The sequence below is a fragment of the Oncorhynchus gorbuscha genome, linkage group LG09 (genome assembly GCF_021184085.1).
Source record: "Oncorhynchus gorbuscha isolate QuinsamMale2020 ecotype Even-year linkage group LG09, OgorEven_v1.0, whole genome shotgun sequence".
NCBI lineage: Eukaryota > Metazoa > Chordata > Actinopteri > Salmoniformes > Salmonidae > Oncorhynchus > Oncorhynchus gorbuscha.
In genome coordinates this window covers 26,447,447-26,467,576 of record NC_060181.1, presented here as the reverse complement: position 1 = coordinate 26,467,576, position 20,130 = coordinate 26,447,447, and the positions used below count along the sequence as shown (strand labels likewise).

The following is a 20,130-nucleotide window of genomic DNA, read 5'->3' as shown; positions in this document are numbered from 1 at the left end:
CATCCCCCACTGACGACCCTTCACAGCCCTACCCCTCCTGTTGGCCCTCCCCATGCCCCACTGACGACCCTTCACAGCCCTACCCCTCCTGTTGGCCCTCCCCATCCCCCACTGACGAACCTTCACAGCCCTACCCCTCCTGTTGGCCCTCCCCATGCCCCACTGACGACCCTTCACAGCCCTACCCCTCCTGTTGGCCCTCCCCATCCCCCACTGACGACCCTCACAGTTGGCCCTCCCCATCCCCCACTGACGACCCTTCACAGCCCTACCCCTCCTGTTGGCCCTCCCCATGCCCCACTGACGACCCTTCACAGCCCTACCCCTCCTGTTGGCCCTCCCCATCCCCCACTGACGACCCTTCACAGCCCTACCCCTCCTGTTGGCCCTCCCCATGCCCCACTGACAACCCTTCACAGCCCTACCCCTCTTGTTGGCCCTCCCCATGCCCCACTGACAACCCTTCACAGCCCTACCCCTCCTGTTGGCCCTCCCCATGCCCCACTGACGACCCTTCACAGCCCTACCCCTCCTGTTGGCCCTCCCCATGCCCCACTGACGACCCTTCACAGCCCTACCCCTCCTGTTGGCCCTCCCCATGCCCCACTGATGACCCTTCACAGCCCTACCCCTCCTGTTGGCCCTCCCCATGCCCCACTGATGACCCTTCACAGCCCTACCCCTCCTGTTGGCCCTCCCCATGCCCCACTGACGACCCTTCACAGCCCTACCCCTCCTGTTGGCCCTCCCCATCCCCCACTGACGACCCTTCACAGCCCTACCCCTCCTGTTGGCCCTCCCCATCCCCCACTGATGACCCTTCACAGCCCTACCCTTCCTGTTGGCCCTCCCCATCCCCCACTGACGACCCTTCACAGCCCTACCCCTCCTGTTGGCCCTCCCCATCCCCCACTGACGACCCTTCACAGCCCTACCCCTCCTGTTGGCCCTCCCCATGCCCCACTGACGACCCTTCACAGCCCTACCCCTCCTGTTGGCCCTCCCCATGCCCACTGACGACCCTTCACAGCCCTACCCCTCCTGTTGGCCCTCCCCATCCCCCACTGACGACCTTTCACAGCCCTACCCCTCCTGTTGGCCCTCCCCATCCCCCACTGACGACCCTTCACATCCCTACCCCTCCTGTTGGCCCTCCCCATCCCCCACTGACTACCCTTCACAGCCCTACCCCTCCTGTTGGCCCTCCCCATGCCCCACAAACTCCAACCCCCTCCTATACTCCCTTCATCCCCACCCCTCTCTTATCCACCCCCCTGAGCGACCTGCTTTTTCACAGGAGTCCATAGCTCTCCTGGATTTATTTTAGGCATTGTGGCCTGCCACTCACAGGCCCAAGACAGGAGTTAAGTTTACAGAGTAAACACGCATGTGTGGCTCATTTTCGAATAAACAGGTTTAGCATCGACCGCCTCATAAAACTAAGTCCTTCGTATTTTTTTGTTTTACATACACACAAACACACAAATGCACTCGGACACACATATCCACGAGCCGTACAAAATCTTCTGCCAGCCTTGGGTGCAACTCTAATTGGGCAATCAGTAAGTTCTACCTAAGTTGTTGCACACACACACACACACTCGCAGGGTTCAGTGGTGAGACGAGATGAGGATTGTTGTCCACAACTTGTATAAACCCCTGCCACTGTATATGCCCTTGGGCTGAGGCCAGAATGTACAATCATTATTGGTAAAGCTATATATATAGTAGTTAATAGCAAGATCGGGGAGGTAGAAGCTGCACTGTAAGATAATAGCCACGAGGATGTTAGAGTGGGTTTAACATCCAAGATCAACCCCACACACTTACACACACACACACACACGTACACACGCACACACACACACACACGTACACACGCACACACACACACACACACACACACACGTACACACACACACACACACACACACACACACACACACACACACACACACACACACACACACACACACACACACACACACACACACACACACACACACACACACACACACACACACACACACACAGAGACAGACACAGACACACAACCCCCACGCACATCCAGATTTATAGGCCTTGCATTGGGAATGTGTGGAGAAGAGAGGACAGGAGAGGAGAGAGGAAGAGAGGAGAGGCAGCCAATATGAGTGGGAGTGATTGTGAAGGACAGGGCTCCTAGCTGGAAGGCCTAAGTCCTCAGTGGGTTGTTGCCTGGCTGCCTGGGCCTGGCCTTGAAAGTCTGATTGGACTTATACAACAGACTATGATTTCCAAAAGCACTTATGGGTGTGGTGAGTGTGTAGGTTGGTTTGGTTAAACGCATCACTACCAACAGACTTATGCAGACCAACTTTTTAGATCAATGCAGATTAAGACATTTAAAAAAATGTAGATGAAAAGTTTGTTTCTTTTCATCCTGGCCCCAGTTTAATCCTACATACTGGACTAAACAACACTTTCAATAGAGATTCTCCCTGCTGCATACTGTGTGGGAATCCGCCCCTTAATGTCAGTGTACTTCCTATTAGTGTCTGAAGGGAATACAGAAACATCTGGTGTCTGACACATGCCATGAGACAGTCCCTGCACACACACAGACAGACCAGCGGTGCTGGCAACACACACACACACACACACACACATACACACACACACACACACTCACACACACACACACACACACACACACACACACACACACACACACACACACACACACACACACACACACACACACACACACACACACACACACACACACACACACACACACACACACACACACACACACACACACACACACACACACACACATGCAGCACAGATATATCAAAAAGCCTCAGTGGTTTTGGTTTGGAAAGCGATGTGATTCAGAACATTAGCATGACAAGCGTTTGGTCATGTCAAAACATACAGGGTTTTCATCCTGAGGCCTGTGCAGTTTTGAATAGAATCCCTAACAACTGCTGTTAGCTGACATTTCTGTGTGAGTCTTTGAATAGATGAGTCTGTGAGTTCTTAGGGTAATTACAGAATCGGTCCTCTAACCGTGATTCCTTCAAATATTTTGTTCACACAAAATGTTCTGATTTATTTGATCATCAAAGGGAGAAATGAACTGCATAATGTTTTGTCATTAGATGATTAGATGATAAGCCAATATGATAAGCCAATATGATAAGCCAATATGATAAGCCAATATGATAAGCCAATATGATAAGCCAATATGACTAATTAACTTGTTTTGTTTTATCAACACCACACAGGTAAGATACTTATTTTTTTCTTTTTCACTTTTCACTTGTTTTATATGCAAATGTTTATAGATGTGATTGCTTCCACACAAAAACAGGTAACGTACTTGTCTTTCTGTGAGGTCGAGGTTGACTGCTATCTCATACCGCCTCAGTCTCGTCAGGTAGTTGTGGTGCGCAAACTCTGACTCCAGTTCCCGGATCTGTTCCTTGGTGAACGCTGTCCTCTCCTTCCTGGGCTTGCTGTTCACGTCAGACTTATAGCTCCCGTCCTGGGAATCTGAAATGAAAAACAGAACCTTTTCCAGACACTGTTGAGTCGCCAAAAAAGAAAGGCGAGGAAAACGTGGTGAAAAAAGAAGGGACTGTGTGATAAACTGCAGGGATGAAATGCTAAATGAAAGCAAAACAATTAAGGGTGACAATCACCTTTTATTATGGGGATATTGTTCATGCACACTTTATAGTGTCTTACTGGAGGAGGGGGAAGCTGCATGAGAGGTGGCAGGCAGGGAGTTCTCTACAGTCTCAGAGCCCAGCTCCCTCCGACAACTACCCTGTGTTCTTTCTCTGAAACAAACTCACTCATCTTCACTCCTTGGAGCATAGAAAGAAACAGACTGATATCACTCAAATATTATCAAGTTGTAACACATTCTTACAGGATGTGGAAATTCCACAAATCAATTTTCTACAGCCTCATTTCTTTTAAACCTAGGCAACACAGAAAATACTGTAGGCCCTATAACAATCATTTGTTTAACTGGAAAGTTGGTGGAATTGTCCCTGCCTCTCTCCAGTACTTTATCACCTGTTCTAAAGAAGTTTCATCCAAAAAGAGGGCTAATATTTGAGGCTAGCCAATTCGATACTGTTAAAAGTTCATCTCTGGTGGACTGGAGGGAAGGTGAAGCTGAGGTCAGTCAGGTGTGGGGTAATGTGAAGCTGTAATGCATGTGGTAATGTCTGATGTAATAATCCATGTGATAATGTGGAGCTAATGTTCTTTCTTTTATGAAAAATGTAAGTAAAGCTATTGAATTTGGCCATCCTACTCGTGCCCCAAAAATGAGGTGCATGCTGCCTCTGCTATGTGGGGTGCGGTAGCGTGATAATGTGATGTGGTAATGTGGGAAGGTAATGTAGGGTGTGAACCTCCCACCTATCACCTGGCAGACTGAACAATAGACCAATAGATACATAGATCAGCTAAGCACCACCCACGGGCCTAGACATCAAATGGAGCATGATCGGAAATCGTACACCGGCCCACTCTACATACAGGCTGAAGCGTTTCAGCAGATGCCACTGGTAAGAGTGTGTGGTGCGATTCATCGTATATTTGATTGAAGTTAAGTAGACTTCAGAAAGACTTTCCAGATTGTAATTTATTTTGGTCTAATTGTCTGTATTTAATCCAGATTGTAATTTATTTTGGTCTAATTGTCTGTATTTAATCCAGATTGTAATTTATTTTGGTCTAATTGTCTGTATTTAATCCAGATTGTAATTTATTTTGGTCTAATTGTCTGTATTTAACCCAGATTGTAATTTATTTTGGTCTAATTGTCTGTATTTAATCCAGATTGCTCAATTGGATTCTGAAAAGGGTACATTTAATCAAATCCTTTTCTAATGTTTTTTTTCATATAGATGTGGCTTCAAATTGGGTGAACCTCATTCAAATATCTCTTAATAACACTACAATTCATCAAAAGAGTTGAGCTGTAATTGACATGTTGTTCTCTAGTCCACGCCAAATAAAACCAGCTGACCTTCTCTCAGTTCAACTGTAATTGTTGGACGTGTTGGATGTGCTGACAAATGAAATAGTGGCAGGAAAGTATTTCCCTCTGCCACATCCAGTCCCATGTATTCATGGCACTCGATTTATTCAAACAGAATATGGGACGAAGACATTTCTGGAAATAAAATCTTCAAACAAAATATCTTTCACATGGTTTAGGTATTTTATTTTATTTGAAACAATTGTTTAATGGTTTATACCGTACAGTGTCTTGCACCACTCCTTTAATATTCCTACAACATGAATCTACTTTTGTTCAGCATCCTCTGTTATGTATCAAGAAGGTGCATTTTACCATTATTTTACCACTTATTTCACTATTGCCACAGCATGTTACCTCATAAGACTGTTACCTCATCAGAAATAGGACCTCAAATAAAGCCCATGTTGCCTTTTATAATGCGCAATGGAGGTTAATGTTAGGAAAAGTGATTGGTGTTAAAGGTGCAGCTCCTGGGCTTCACAGTTCTACTGGCTCCCAATTACAATTGCACCCTGGGGTAAAACTAACCTGAGAGATGGGAAATGGAAGTGGAAAGTTAACTACTGGGCACAACAGCACTTCTACCTGGTGGGTTTCCCTGCAGGGAGAACGATACAGATACAGACAGTAGGACCTGGCAGAGCCTTCCTGCACATTCAAACGGGGCCCCTTCAATTTGATACATTTTTAGGATGAAAAAAGGCACAATACAGCATAACCAACAGAATGAATGCAAAGGGAATTTGGCCATCCTATCAGTGCCCCAATCAAATGTGTTGGTGCACGACACCACTGGAAGCTGGTGTCAGTGAAATGGCTTCTGGATACAGAGAGCAGTGCTCTTGTCGTGACCCTGCACTGCTGACCTGAACCAGCCCTCGTGTAGCCGCCAGGCAGTCCAGACACTGTGCTAGTAACTTATTAAGGGCCTGACTTGTCTGGTCCCCAGCCCAGATATGGATGGAGCTTGCATTATTATGGTGACTGCTGATAATGAGGGCTACAGCCATATACAGCCATATTAGGTCTAGTGCGGTGCCCTGCATGACGTGTCCAACGCATTTAGCCATCGGCCATTTTGAGACTCCACCCGGGGTACAGATCAGTTTGTCCTTACAACCTCAGTGCCCTCAAAGGCAACATAGTCGTTGGGAGGACAGTGTGTAAAAGTATCTATAATATCACTGACTTAGGTACACATTCCCTCGTGTCACTGAATGGGCTCATCTGAAAATAGTTGTTTAACAAATGTGGAAGTTGGACCTAAATATAGAGCTTTTTTGTTACGTCACTAATGGACTAATACAGTTCTATTCTATTTTCTTCCATTCCATTTCATTCTATCATCCATACTGTCGATGACCAACAGTGACTTCCAGAAGTGTTATGGATTAATTCTCCACCCACATTATTATTATTATTAAGAGGCGGCTTTTACACACAGCTGTTGCGGCTAATGCTATAGGTACGTACGTTCTACAGCCATAAATACTATGTAGGTTAGGCCTATGAAAAAGTCCAGGTGTGCCAGTTGTAACAGTTTAAAAGGAGGCTTCACAGAAATCACACCTGCAGGCCATTAATACCCTGGAGGAAAATGTCACTGTTGATTATCCCTGGGAGCCTGAAGAGAGGGACAAATCAAATATTGGCTGTGCCAGGCTATAACCTATAAAATGGGGTTGAGGGGGTTGAGATTGAGGATTGTTAAAGGGCACTTTGATTCTAATGAAAATGGAAGATTGTCTCAGTTACTTTCTACCGGTTCAATCTACGTCAATATTGCAGCAAATGACAGAAGTAAATCAATTCCCTATTGCTTAACACTGAGAGAGGAAACCAAAGTATCTTAATATCTGTTAAAACAAATGTAGACAGAAAGGTAATGGATCTAATGCTTCAAATAACAGAAGATGACTGCAAATCTGTAATGCATCACACTTGCTCATTTCTTCATTTAAAATGATCAATAGAATAGTGTGACTATTGACCTTAGTATTTAGAAAGACAATTTAAACTTTTTATCAAGTCAAATGGTTTAATTGAATTGTGATTATCATTTTGCTTCCAAAAAAACCCAAACTTTTCCATAATATATATATTTATAAAAACATTGATTCATTATTTATCTGTTGTTTTACTGAAAAGAAGCACAAGATCATATTTTCAGTGTGTGGCCTTGCCGCCTAGTGTTTCACACATCAAGGCGCTGTTTCTAAAAAGCGCTTGCCTGCATTTAATTTAAATATCAATAAAGTTGGGCTAATCCTCGTCAAACTCTAGACGGTAATTCCAGATATGAATGCATGTCAATAAAGCATGGAAAGCAGTAGCGATATTAAGACATAATCGAGATCAAATAAGATCCTTACAGATCCTACAACACAAGGTGTTATAATACTGAAATGTGGGTATACATATCTTCCCATTAAGAGATGCTAACACAGTGTAATGTTCCATTACAGCTAACTGTAGTGCAACAGCTAGTCATTGAAATGAATTAATTACATTTGCAAGTAGACCATTAAGAAAACAAAATTATATATCCAACATTGAACCATGAGCCTCAAGCAGTCGGTAATCAAATAAGACATCGGTTTCAATTATCAGAACTAAGTCAGTTTCAAATAAACCTGAAGAAAAATACAAATGACACACGGCCCTCAATAGTATCTGGACAACCACTGTAAAAACAAGGCCCAAATGCTAAAACAAGAAGCCTACCTACTTGTTAGTAAGGTTCAAACTTTGAATTGACTTTGAAACTAAAAAAGTATGCACTGAACCCTGTTGTCATTGCACAACTTCTCATGAGGTTCTCGAATTTAGGAGCATTGACGCAGAAGACTACAGCGCTTTCAGTGATCATGAAAACATTAGCCAATTAGTTCAAATGCAAACGATTAATTTGTGTGTTTTATTACTGTATCACAAACTGTTCTCTCCGGTTTCAACATCTGTGGACTGTGTTTGCTTACACACAGATGGTGAAATCCCCAATATGAGAATAGACAAACTAAAAACTTCAAATCGTTATACTCCCTCGCTATGTGATGAAAATTCCTCAGTGAGTTTTGAAAGAAACAATCAAAACTTTGAGACTGAACTCAAAGCTAAGAAAAGCATAGAGGAGAGAAGAGAATAATGTCCTCATTGTCCTCATCTTACCTGAGCTGTGCAAATCATCTTTCCCTTTACTGTTCCGTCTCTGTTCAGTCTCGTCCGGGGACATCGTCTGTCGTCCAAAGTCCCCAGGGACACAGGATACACCTGTGGGGTCACTACTACCTCCCAGACTGGGGTTGGTGTTGGAGCCACACAGATTTGGGGTCCCCCCACCACACCGTTCTGGGACTTGGCTGTCTGGGGGAGGTAGGCAGAGGCCATGCCTAGTGTTGGTTGAGGGCATCTGGGGGACATGCCAGGGAGTCTGGTGGGTCTGGTGCTGTGGGTGGTGGGGGTGCTGCTGATGCGGGTGTCCTCCACGATGGTGGTGTTGCTGCCCTCCGTACACGCCCTCCTCCCCGGGTCCAGGGTACCCCCCACATGGGGGTGAGGAGCCAGGCAGGTCAGGGTAGGATATGTGGTCAGAGCGTCCGTGCAGCGCCAGCGGGGACTGGCTAAAGGCAGGGTGGGGGTGCAGACCCTGGGCCGGGGCATGGGGGCTACGGAGACACCCAAACAGGGAGTGATCCATCACAGTGCTCAAGATCCACCCAAAAGACGAACCCCCCTAAGTCCACCACACACACAACCACAAAAACTTACAGGAACTACCAGAGTGACTAATTGAGGCCACAAGACAGAGATGTTGCAGGACAGAGAGTAGAGCAGACTGAAGCCAGTTGAGGGAGGTGGGTGGACCCAGAGCCTCAAATCAGGGCTCTCCTCCACGGCTCTCTCACCTCTCACCTCCGTGCACTCCCCTTTAGTTCCCAGGGAAAGCGATCGGAGAAGGCTGAAGGAAGGCAGAGATCGCAGCGTTGAAAGGTAGGGCCTCCGGTTATCCCGAGCATGCAGCCTGTTGCCAGGCACAGCGCGGGTAAACACTGACTCTGCTGAGCTGGAGCTCGGGTGTCAGGACACAGGGAGACGGTAGACGGAGAAGAGAGACGGAGGAGAGGAGAGACGACTGAGGCCAGAGTGGTTCCAGGGAGAAGGTGGTTCCAGGGAAGTTGGGAGAGAGAATGAGAGGGAGGGAGGGTGGGAGGAGGCCAGGAGCAGGGATGTTATATATAGGACGTAACGTGAGAGGGAGGCCGGGTCACTGGTGAACTGACTCACTGCTAGGCTTCTGACCACATGCATACGATCTTCCTCCAAAACGCAACGCACAATAAATCTAAACCATTCCAATGGCCTGGCCTCCAGAAAAGTGGGTAATTTATTTTGGACCCACCCGACCCCCTCGACACGATTTCTGAGAAGTGCAGTGTTGCGTCAGACTTTAGGGGGTTGGATATTAGGGTTTGGGGGTACAACACCCCAACATTATCTGCTGTTTGTGTGCATATAGCTGCTGATGCATTGCATTTAGGTGTATAGGTCATTTGAAAATATGTTTACTGTATGTGCGTAGCCCAATATCATCTGATTGATTTGATCAACTTTTTATCCAAATCTTCAAATATTGTATGTGTGTTAACATTACCCCTTAACCCCTCCACTCTACTCCCCTCACCCCCACACACACACACACACACACACACACACACACACACACACACACACACACACACACACACACACACACACACACACACACACACACACACACACACACACACACACACACACACACTCACTCCTAAGCATTTAAGCCCTAGTAGTTTTCAACATCACTTTGTCATTCTTTAAATGTATTTTCATGTTTGAAGTCTTCATTAAGTTTTTCCCTTTTTCACCCTGTGTTTTAACTGTCAAAGTATCTCTTTGATCTGAGTTTATTCAGCCATTAGAAAAGACTTCATGTGAATTCATTATGAAAAATTATAGGGGGGTTGTATGAACGCAATAGAGTGAGAAAAACTCATTTAGCGCAATGAAATTAGTTATTGTTTGTCAAAGTGATTCACTTGGCAGTTGTTTTAACAGCTTTCATTTACAATTACAGTACCAGTCAAAAGTTTGGACACAGAGACTCATTCCAGGGTTTTCTTTATTTTTACTATGTTCTATAATGTAGAATAATAGTGAATACATCAAAACTATGAAATAACATATATGGAATCATGTAGTAACCAACAAAAATGTTAAGCAAATCAAAATATATTTTATATTTGAGATTCTTCAAAGTATCCACCCTTTGCCTTCATGACAGCTTTACACACTCTTGGCATTCTCTCAACCAGCTTCATGTAGTAGTCATAAGCAATGCATTTCAATTAACAGGTGTGGCTTGTTAAAAGTTCATTTATGGAGTTTCTTTCCTTCTTAGTATGTTTGAGCCAAACAGTTGTGTTGTGACAAGGTAGGGTGGTATACAGAAGATAGCCCTATTTGGTAAAAGACCAAGTGCATATTATGGCAAGAACAGCTCAAATAAGCAAAGAGAAATGACAGTCCATCATTACTTTAAAACATAAAGGTCAGTCAATGCGGAAAATATCAAAAACTTTGAAAGTTTCTTCAAGTGCAGTCGCAAAAACCATCAAGCACTCTGATGAAACTAGCTCTCACGAGGACCGCCACAGGAAAGGAAGACCCAGAGTTACCTCTGCTGCAGACATTAAGTTCATTAGAGTTACCAGCCTCTGAACTTGCTGCCCAAATAAATGCTTCACAGAGTTCAAGTAACAGACACATCTCAACATCAACTGTTCAGAGAAGAATGATTGAATCAGGCCTCGAATTGCTGCAAGGAAACCACTACTAAAGGACATCAAAAAGAAAAAGAGACTTGCTAAGGCCAAGAAACACGAGCAATGGACATTAGACAGGTGGAAATCTGTCGTTTGGGAGTCCAAATTTGAGACTTTTGATTCCAACCACTGTGTGTTTGTGAGACGCAGAGTAGGTGAATGTATGATCTCTGCATATGTGGTTCCCACCGTGAAGCATGGAGGAGAAGGTGTGATGGTGTGGGGGTGCTATGATGGTGACACTGTTTGTGATTTATTTAGAATTCAAGGCACACAACCAGCATGGCTACCACAGCATTCTGCAGTGATACGCCATCCCAACTGGTTTTCGCTTAGTGGGACTATCATTTGTTTCTCAACAGGACAATGACCCAACACACCTCCAGGCTGTGTATGGGCTATTTAACCAAGAAAGAGAGTGATGGAATGCTGCATCAGATGACCTTGCCTCCACAATCACCCGACCTCAACCCAATTGAGATGGTTTGGGTTGGACCGCAGAGTGAAGGAAAAGCGGTCAACAAGTGCTCAGCATTTGTGGGCACTCCTTCAAGACTGTTGGAAACGCATTCCAGGTGAACTTGGTTGAGAGAATGCCTAGAGTGTGCAAACCTGTCATCAAGGCAAAGGGTGGCTAATTTGAAGAATCTCCAATATATAATACATTTGGATTAGTTTAACACTTTTTTGGTTACTACATGATTCCATGTGTGTTATTTCATAGTTTATGTTTAATTCTATAATGTAGAAAATAGTACGAATAAAGAAAAACCCTTGAATAAGAAGGTGTGTCCAAACTTTTGACTGGTACTGTACACACAGCACCTTCAGAATGTATTCATAATCCTTTACTTCTTATTTACAATGACGGCGTACCCTGGCCAAACCTTAACCCAGATGACACTGGGCCAATTGTCCGCTGCCCTATGGGACTCCCAATTATGGCCGGTTGTGATACAGCCTGGAATTGAACCAGAGTCTGTAGTGAAGATTCTTGCACTGAGATGCAGTGCCTTAAACCGCTGCACCACTCAGGAGCCAAAAATGTAATATATTTTTTTTGTCTCACCCATCTACACACAATACACCATAATAACAAAGTGAAAACATTTCTTTATTTAATTTTAGCACAGTATTGAAAATAAATACAGAAAAATCTAATTTACATAACTATTCACACCCCTGAGTCTGTTGGAAAACGGACTGAAGTATGTTTTTCTATAGGATTTTGCCTGTACCTAGCTCTATTCCGTTTATTATCATGCCCCAAAACCCCCTAGTCCTTGCCGATGACAAGCCTATCCATAACATGTTGCAGCCATCACCGTGGTTGAAAATATGAAAAGTGGTACACAGTGGTACACATTTTTACAGTTTTACTTTAGTGTCTTATTGCAAACAGAATGCATGTTTTGGAATACTTGATTCTGTACAGGCTTCCTTCTTTTCACTCTTTCATTTAGGTTAGTATTATGGGGTAACTACAATGCTGTTGATCCGTCCTCAGTTTTCTCCTATCACAGCCATGGTGAAATCCCTGAGTGGTTTCCTTCCTCTCTGGCAACTGAGTTAGAAAGGACACCTGTATCTTTGTAGTCACTGGGTGTACTGATCCACCATCCAAAGTGTAATTAATAACTTCACCATGTTGAAAGGGATATGCTTCTTTTATTTTTTAATAAAATAAAATTATTTGCAAGGCATTGGAAAACCTCCTTGGTCTTTGTGGTTGAATCTGTGTTTGAAATTCACTGCTCAACTAAGGGACCTTAAAGATGTGTGCGGTACAGAGGCGATGTAGTCATTCAAAAATCATGTTAAACACTATTATTGCACTCAGAGTGAGTCCATGCAACTTATTATGTGACTTGTTAAGCACATTTTTGCTCCTGAACTTATTTAGGATTGACATAACAAAGGGGATGAATAATTATAGACTCAAGACATTTCAGCTTTTCATTTTTAACGAATTTGTGAAAATATCTAAAAACATAATTACACTGACATTATGGGGTATTTTGTGTAAGCACACAATCTCAATGTAATTCACTTTATATTCGGGCTGTAATACCAAAAGATGTTGAAACTGTCAAGGGGTGTGAATACTTTCTGAAAGCACTGTGTGGTTCTAATAAATGTTATACAGTTTGTTTCAGTGTTATGCTTTTCATAATTTCAAGCAGATTTCTATTCCCTTCTCACCATTGCATCAAAACATTTTCTACATAATGAACACTATAACAAAACTAGCACTTTAGATTTGAGAAATAAATGCACTCAAAATGGTGGTTACTTGGTAATAGTCTTTGTTTTGGAGACTGATTATGTCTATGATTCAATTCTTTCCAGACTATTCCCTACGATAATTCACTCAATCTCACTCAAACAAACTTTAGCATTTGAGGTAGAAATATTTCCTTTGCTGGTTTGCTTTTAAAAGCATCTACTGATATATATTTCTGCGTCCTGGCTATTTTAAAGGCGACCTCGGTGCAGGAGAAACCACACACACATGAAGCCGGGTATTGGGAGAGGAAATTAGATTCATTTTGAAGGAAATTGTTTTAACAGAAGGAGAGGGAGTGAGAGCCGTCCCGCCATCCACTGTTGGAGTAGATCTCTCTGAGCTGTAGCCATATACAAAGAGTCTTATGCTGCACCAGCACATCCGGTGGTCCTGTAGCTAGGGGTCCTGGAGAAAAATACTGTGCTTACTTTACAAATTAGGCCAATTAGTAGCTGTGTAAAGTAATCCGTGGGTTTAGGACATCACTTATATGCTCATATGGTTTCGTTTTGGTCTGGGGTATGGAGGCCGGCTGTAGCATGGAGGTAGGTTTCCCCAGGGGTAGATGTTGCTCTCCAGCCCAGTCCGGGATGCACTTGCAGCCCCTTTCGCAGAACAACGGAGACCCCTAAACCTCCGTAACTAACACCCGGTCGATAATTTGACTGCTCCCTGGGGGAAAGGGATTTTCAACAGGTGAGTCCTTTGACTTTTTTCACACTGTGGGCCGTGGCAGGTGTGTGTCAATGTGTGTGTCTGTGCATGTGTGTGTGTGTTCCTGTGTGTGTTTATATAGCGTCTATAGTGAATATGATGTTAGACATTTAACTGCAGCTGTTGCTCACCCTGTAACCTGGCTTTGTCAATCAGTCTGGGTTTACACTGTGAGAAGGACAGCCTGTGGCATACCGCTAGCATACGATGCATTACAAACAGTAGCGCCTCACTAAACTTCATAGTTTAGTTTTGTTGTGATGATAATTAAAATATAAATATGAATAAAAATTGTGCTTGTGATTTATTGTATCATTGTCAGATTTGACTGTCTTAAAATGTATCATATTAAATAAAGTTAAACTGAAATAAAACATACATAATGAGCATACCGTTTTCTTGTGTGCTGTTAGGTTTCTATATTTTATACTGGGATTCCTCTGAACTTTAATTTCAATTCTTTCAGAAGTCTGAAATGGTTACATATTAATTTAATGAGTTTTCAAACGACAACTTACCAAATGAAGAACTGTAATGAAAGCCTAACTTTGGTCTGTCCTACTCCTTTATTGTGGTGCTTTTAGTGTTGAGCCTCAAAGATAGTTTCCCTGGATCATTTCTCACAAAATTAGAAACTACTGTAACTCTGTTGTTTTCTGATACAAGAAACGGAGTAGGCGTGTGTGTGTGTGTGTGTGTGTGTGTGTGTGTGTGTGTGTGTGTGTGTGTGTGTGTGTGTGTGTGTGTGTGTGTGTGTGTGTGTGTGTGTGTGTGTGTGTGTGTGTGTGTGTGTGTGTGTGTGTGTGTGTGTGTGTGTGTGTGTGTGTGTGTGTGTGAGACTAACTGTAAAACTCTCCGTCAGCCAGCGTATCAGATAGATTCAACAGCCGTTGCGTCTTCCTTCTGCCGATGCCAGCTACTGCTTCACAGAGATAAAACTATATCAAAGCATGTAAAGACATTTCAGATTCTTTCTACAACAACATAATGATTAATAGTTGTCATGGTAATAGTCAATTAATCATAACAAAGGGATAATGTACTTTCAACGCATGCAAAAGCAATTCAGGCGCTTTCTATATAACAATATACAGTATAATTTGGATGGGTTTTGATGTCATACACAAAATAATATCCCATACTCTTACACCTGTTGTATTACTGTATAGCATGGTGTTAGAGGTTTATGTTTCTTATCTTTCTTTGCAAGACAAGGATTGTCCTGACTTTCAAGAATGCCTGAATTGCTTCGCCTTGCTTTTCTGGTAGACTTGCAAGTTTCACCATCAATTATTTAAAATCTACAGGAGTTCAAGTTTCACCATTGCACAAACCTTGACGATACGTTGGCTACCTGAGACAAGAAACAGACAAGTAGGAGGGCATACAGGCTGTCGCCAGTTTAATAATAAGCAATTTGCCTAAATGGGTCATGGAAACACTTCAACCACTACATTTTTATTCGACAATGTAGGTATTTGCAAAATTGTGTTTTCCTTTAGGTGTGACGTCATTACGTCCAGCTGTTTTTATCGACACAAGATACACTGAACAAAAATAGAAATGCAACATGTACTGTAGTGTTGGTCCCATGTTTCATGAGCTGAAATAAAAGATCCATGAGAATTTTTCCACATGTACGAAAAACTTATTTCTCTCAAATTTGTTTACATCCGTTAGTGAGCATTTCTCCTTTTCCAAGATAATCCATCCACCTGACAGGTGTGGCATATCAAAAAGATGATTAAACAGCATGTCCATAACACAGGTGCACCTTGTGCTGGATGCAACAAAAAGCCACTCTGAAATGTGCAGTTTTGTAACAACAAAATGCAAAATGCAAACTGCAGGAATGTCCACCAGAGCTTTTGCCAGATAATTAATTTACCATAAGCCGCCTCCAACCGGGATTACAACCACGTGTAACCACACCAGCCAAAGACCTCCACATCCGGCTTCTTCACCTGCGTGATCGTCTGAGACCAGCCACCCGGACAGCTGATGAAACTGTGGGATTGCACAACCGAAGAATTCCTGCACAAACTGTCAGAAACTGTCTCAGGGAAGCTTATCTGCGTGCTCGTTGTCCTCACCAGGGTCTTGACCTGACTGCAATTCAGCTTCGTAACCGACTTCAGTGGGAAAATGCTCACCTTCAATGGCCACTGACATGCTGGAGAAGTGTGCTCTTCCCGGATTAAACCCGGTTTCAACTGTACCGGGCAGATAGCAGACAGCGCAGCGCGTATGGCGTCGTGTGGGCGAGCGGTTTGCTGATATCAACGTTGTGAACAGAATGCCCCATGGTGTAGGTGGGCATAAGGTACAATGAACACAATTGCATGTTGGCAATCTGAAAGCACAGAAATACCGTGGTGAGATCCTGAGGTCCAATGTCGTGCCATTCATCCGCCACCATCACCTCATGTTTTAGCATGATAACACATGGCCCCATGGCGCAAGAATCTGTACCCAATTCCTAGAAACTGAAAATGGCCTGCATACTCACCAGTCATGTCATCCATTGAGCATGTTTGGATGTTCTGGATCGACGTGTTCGACAGCGTGTTCCAGTTCCCATCAATATCCAGCAACTTTGCACAGCTATTGACTAGTTTTCTGATCCACTCCCTACCTTTTTTAAGATATCTGTGACCAACAGACATACATCTATCTGCATTTCCAGTCATGTGAAATCCATTGTCAAGACTGTCCTGGTCAGGTTACAGGAGACCACAACCCTACAGATTATCTCTCAACCCCAACAGAGGAGGAGAGATCTAGGGGGCTGAAGATGTGGGGGGTTTTATGACCCCTCACGTCCCTGGTAAATCTCAGGCCACAGACAAATGCCTTTGTCCTGTTACTATGGAGAACCAGCCTCAGAACATTAAACATGAAATAAAGGGACTTTGGAACAATGGTTTCCGTCAGCCACAATGGTGGTCATGACGATAGATGGAATATGAAAATGTATGTCATTTTTGTTTTGTTATTAAAGGTTAATAGATGACGTTATTAGGAAAACATTGTAATGTGAAGAGTTTTCCTAGTATATGTTTGATGTTTATACATTGTACGTTGTATGGAAAATATCCTAATCAAAGAGAATGTTTTGGGGAAGATGAAATGTTAGTTGTCTAAAGTTGGATTTGAATCAAATCTAGACCTTGCGTCATTGACTTGGTACACCCAGAGAATTGCCCTAAAGGTGGTTACGCCCACTTCTGACCCAAGGGTATAAAACCTGTGAGTATAGAATTTACAGAGGAGACTACGTGACCCAAGCTGCAGCAAGGTCTAAAAAGTAAACGAACCCAGAACACAACGCAAGTTTGAAGACAAAGAAATCCTTTTCTACCTAAGCTACGGATGAGTAGCTGTGTCTAAGCGGGTGAATTCAAGTCGAACCACCTAGCCTCAATCTCCCATCGAATCGTGGTATCTAAAGAGTTTCATTCCTATGCTGTGAGCTCTGAGTTTACAGATCTGTCTGTCCTCAGAAGACCCCTTCCAGAGCAGAGGGTGAGGGAACAGACTCCTAAGCCAAAAGGACACTGACATTGAGAGGACAACCAGAGAGGTGCGTCGGAGTAGTGTGTCATCGAGCAGCCTGAAGGCCTACACAGAGAATCCTCGGAGATCATCCCTACGTAATTACATCATTATATTCTGACCCATAAGAGCGGCAGTTTGGGGCAAGGCTAGGGTTAGAATAGCATAGCTGACAAATTCACCCAAATGTATATTTCTCTGTGTACTTTATTTTTCTCTCTCTTTTGAAATCCTCGTTGTGGGTAACACGTGCCATAGTGTGTTGGCCCGTTATACTAAGTTCTAATCAATAGCCTATAATGTGTTTTGTCTATGTGTATCTTTTATCATAATTTGAGCTTTTTAGTAAAACAATAGTCAACTAAGATTGGTGTGGTACGAACTCATTGGTGAGACCCGGGTCCGTGCAGATTCACGGGCTGTACGACGTTCAGAACGAGATTGGCAGAGGCAACTGGTTAATTAGCGACTGTTGTAAAATCGATATGCTGATATTCTTTGAGTTAATTTGGGAAATAGAAACTCAATAAAAAGGTGTTTTCCCATGGTGCCTCAGGTTAATGAGTTAATAATTGCTTGGTTCAGTGAATCACGCAATTAGAAACTTTAATCTTAATGAACAACAGTCGTCACATTAAATAATACAACTTCACGACACCATAAATGAAGGCTTAATGAATTGATTTAACTTGACTGATTTCCTTAACTGTAACGCAGTAAAATCTTTGAAATAGTTGCATGTTGCGTTTATATTTTTGTTCAGTGTAGTTAAATGGAAACGTTCCCTAGCAGACAATTGTCTATTTTCTATGCAAACATTCTAAATGTCGACAACAACAACATTTCGCTTAGGGCCCCCAAAAGTCTAGGGCCAGCTCTGATTGCATGTGGGTATGGATGTGGGTACCCAGATCCGAGAGCCATGGCAGCCCCTCATGATGATTTCATCTTTTTTGTGGCCCCCACTCCAAACAAAGTAGTGTAGTTATGTTATAGACATATTTATAGAGGCGTGAAATTAAACACCATATTTTATTGGGGAGAATTTACGGTGTATTATCAGTAATCCAGCAGACATTTGACACTGTGCAGAGTGTGTATCTATGTGAGACCATCTGATCCCAGTCTGTGACGCAGACTCTCTTGACCAATATCAGGAATAAAGGATTCCACGCTGTGTACATCACACTGTCAACCCTTCTTAAAAGTCAAATGGTTTCTAAACAAACACAAAATCCACTGGCACTTTTCAGCAGTCACAATCACGAATTACAGAGAAATCCTCTCTCTCTCTCTCTCTCTCTCTCTCTCTCTCCACATGTTGTTCTAATATTAGCTGTATTTCAGAAAAGTGAAGCTGACATGTCATGGTTTAATGGATTCCTCTCCTTCCCTTCTAAAGGTCTTCAGGCTCTCTGGCCAACATCCTAACTGCTATTTCATTCTGCCAATGGCTTTGTACTGAGCAAATTCCCGCATAGATCTAAATGTATGACTAATGATCTTTAAATGTATGATTCATTCATCCAGCTGTTTTCCTCCTACCACAGAATTTAACAAATGTATTTCTCCTAAATGTGTTGCACGCATTCACTGCATTTGTGATCAAGTCCAATGATTAATATGTTACAATATGTCTCGCTGCCACTGCGGTTCAATGGGGGCTGGTGACTAATCAGTGCCTATACTGTACATACCAGACCATGTACTTTGAGACTGGATCCCAATTTACTAAACGTTGGGGCGTCATGCCCATAGAAACTGAATGGTTCACATGTCTATTCAATATCAACCCTACAGTGTATCCCGCTCAAGGGGTGCAGGCTACTGTTTGGACACACTTCCCTCTACTGGTCTGGAGTGATATTACACAATGAGGTCCAGATAATACAGGTGTGGGATCTTAATTTGAATATCCTGTTGCAGAATAACTTTGCTACAATGCAGGACATGTTTTGTGTGTATTTGAGGTTTAAAAAGGCTTCTGAAGTTTGTAATTTCCACTTCGAAATTTCAAACTTGATCAACCTCTACAAAAATGTCCATTAATTATAATCCACATTATAATTCACATTTCCTGTTGCTGCAGGATTATATTCCTGCTGTAGCAAACTGGCTCAAGTGAAGATTCTACATTTGTACAGTAGCATCAGCTGGAGAGTATAAGGTCTGACTCTGAACCCCATCCATGGTCCTATAGGCTGATCCTTAAATCAGGGGTGACCAACCGGGTCAACCGTGTCATGCAGGCTTTTGCTCCAGCCCTGCTCTAACACACCTGATTCCCCTAACAAGGTCCTGAGGAGCAGCTGATTAGTACAATAGGTCAAGAACAAAAGCATTGCTTGGTTCACCCTCAAACCATCACAGAGTTTTGGACACAAAACCTACTGTAGAATCACTTCAGTGTTTACATGAGGTGCTTCAATCAGCCTGTTTTAAACAACACACCAGTCGAGGCTAAGCGTTTAATTCTGCCTGTAAATCACAGACCCACATTCTGGAACACATGTTCACACACACGCACACACACATGCACATGTTCAGTCCTGGTCGTTCTCTAATCAGGGACACAGTTTCTGATTTTCCCCCAGAACTCTGATCCTGTTGGAGGATGAACTGTAAACAGAGGGAGCGTGCACACATACAAACACACACAGAGC

General features: G+C 43.3%; 1 protein-coding gene across 1 annotated transcript in view; it reads right to left on the bottom strand.

The window, feature by feature from the left end:
• LOC124042750 (homeobox protein MOX-2-like) overlaps nt 1–9,238 on the bottom strand; it is a 16,241-nt gene extending 7,003 nt beyond the window's left edge. Inside the window, exons 1-2 of the mRNA XM_046360854.1 lie at nt 8,219–9,238; nt 3,368–3,540 (exon numbers count right to left, since the gene is read on the bottom strand). Of these exons, the coding sequence (XP_046216810.1) occupies nt 3,368–3,540; nt 8,219–8,747 (702 nt within the window). The 5' untranslated portion in view covers nt 8,748–9,238. The remainder of the gene's footprint in view (nt 1–3,367; nt 3,541–8,218) is intronic.
• Nucleotides 9,239–20,130: the final 10,892 nt, after the last annotated feature.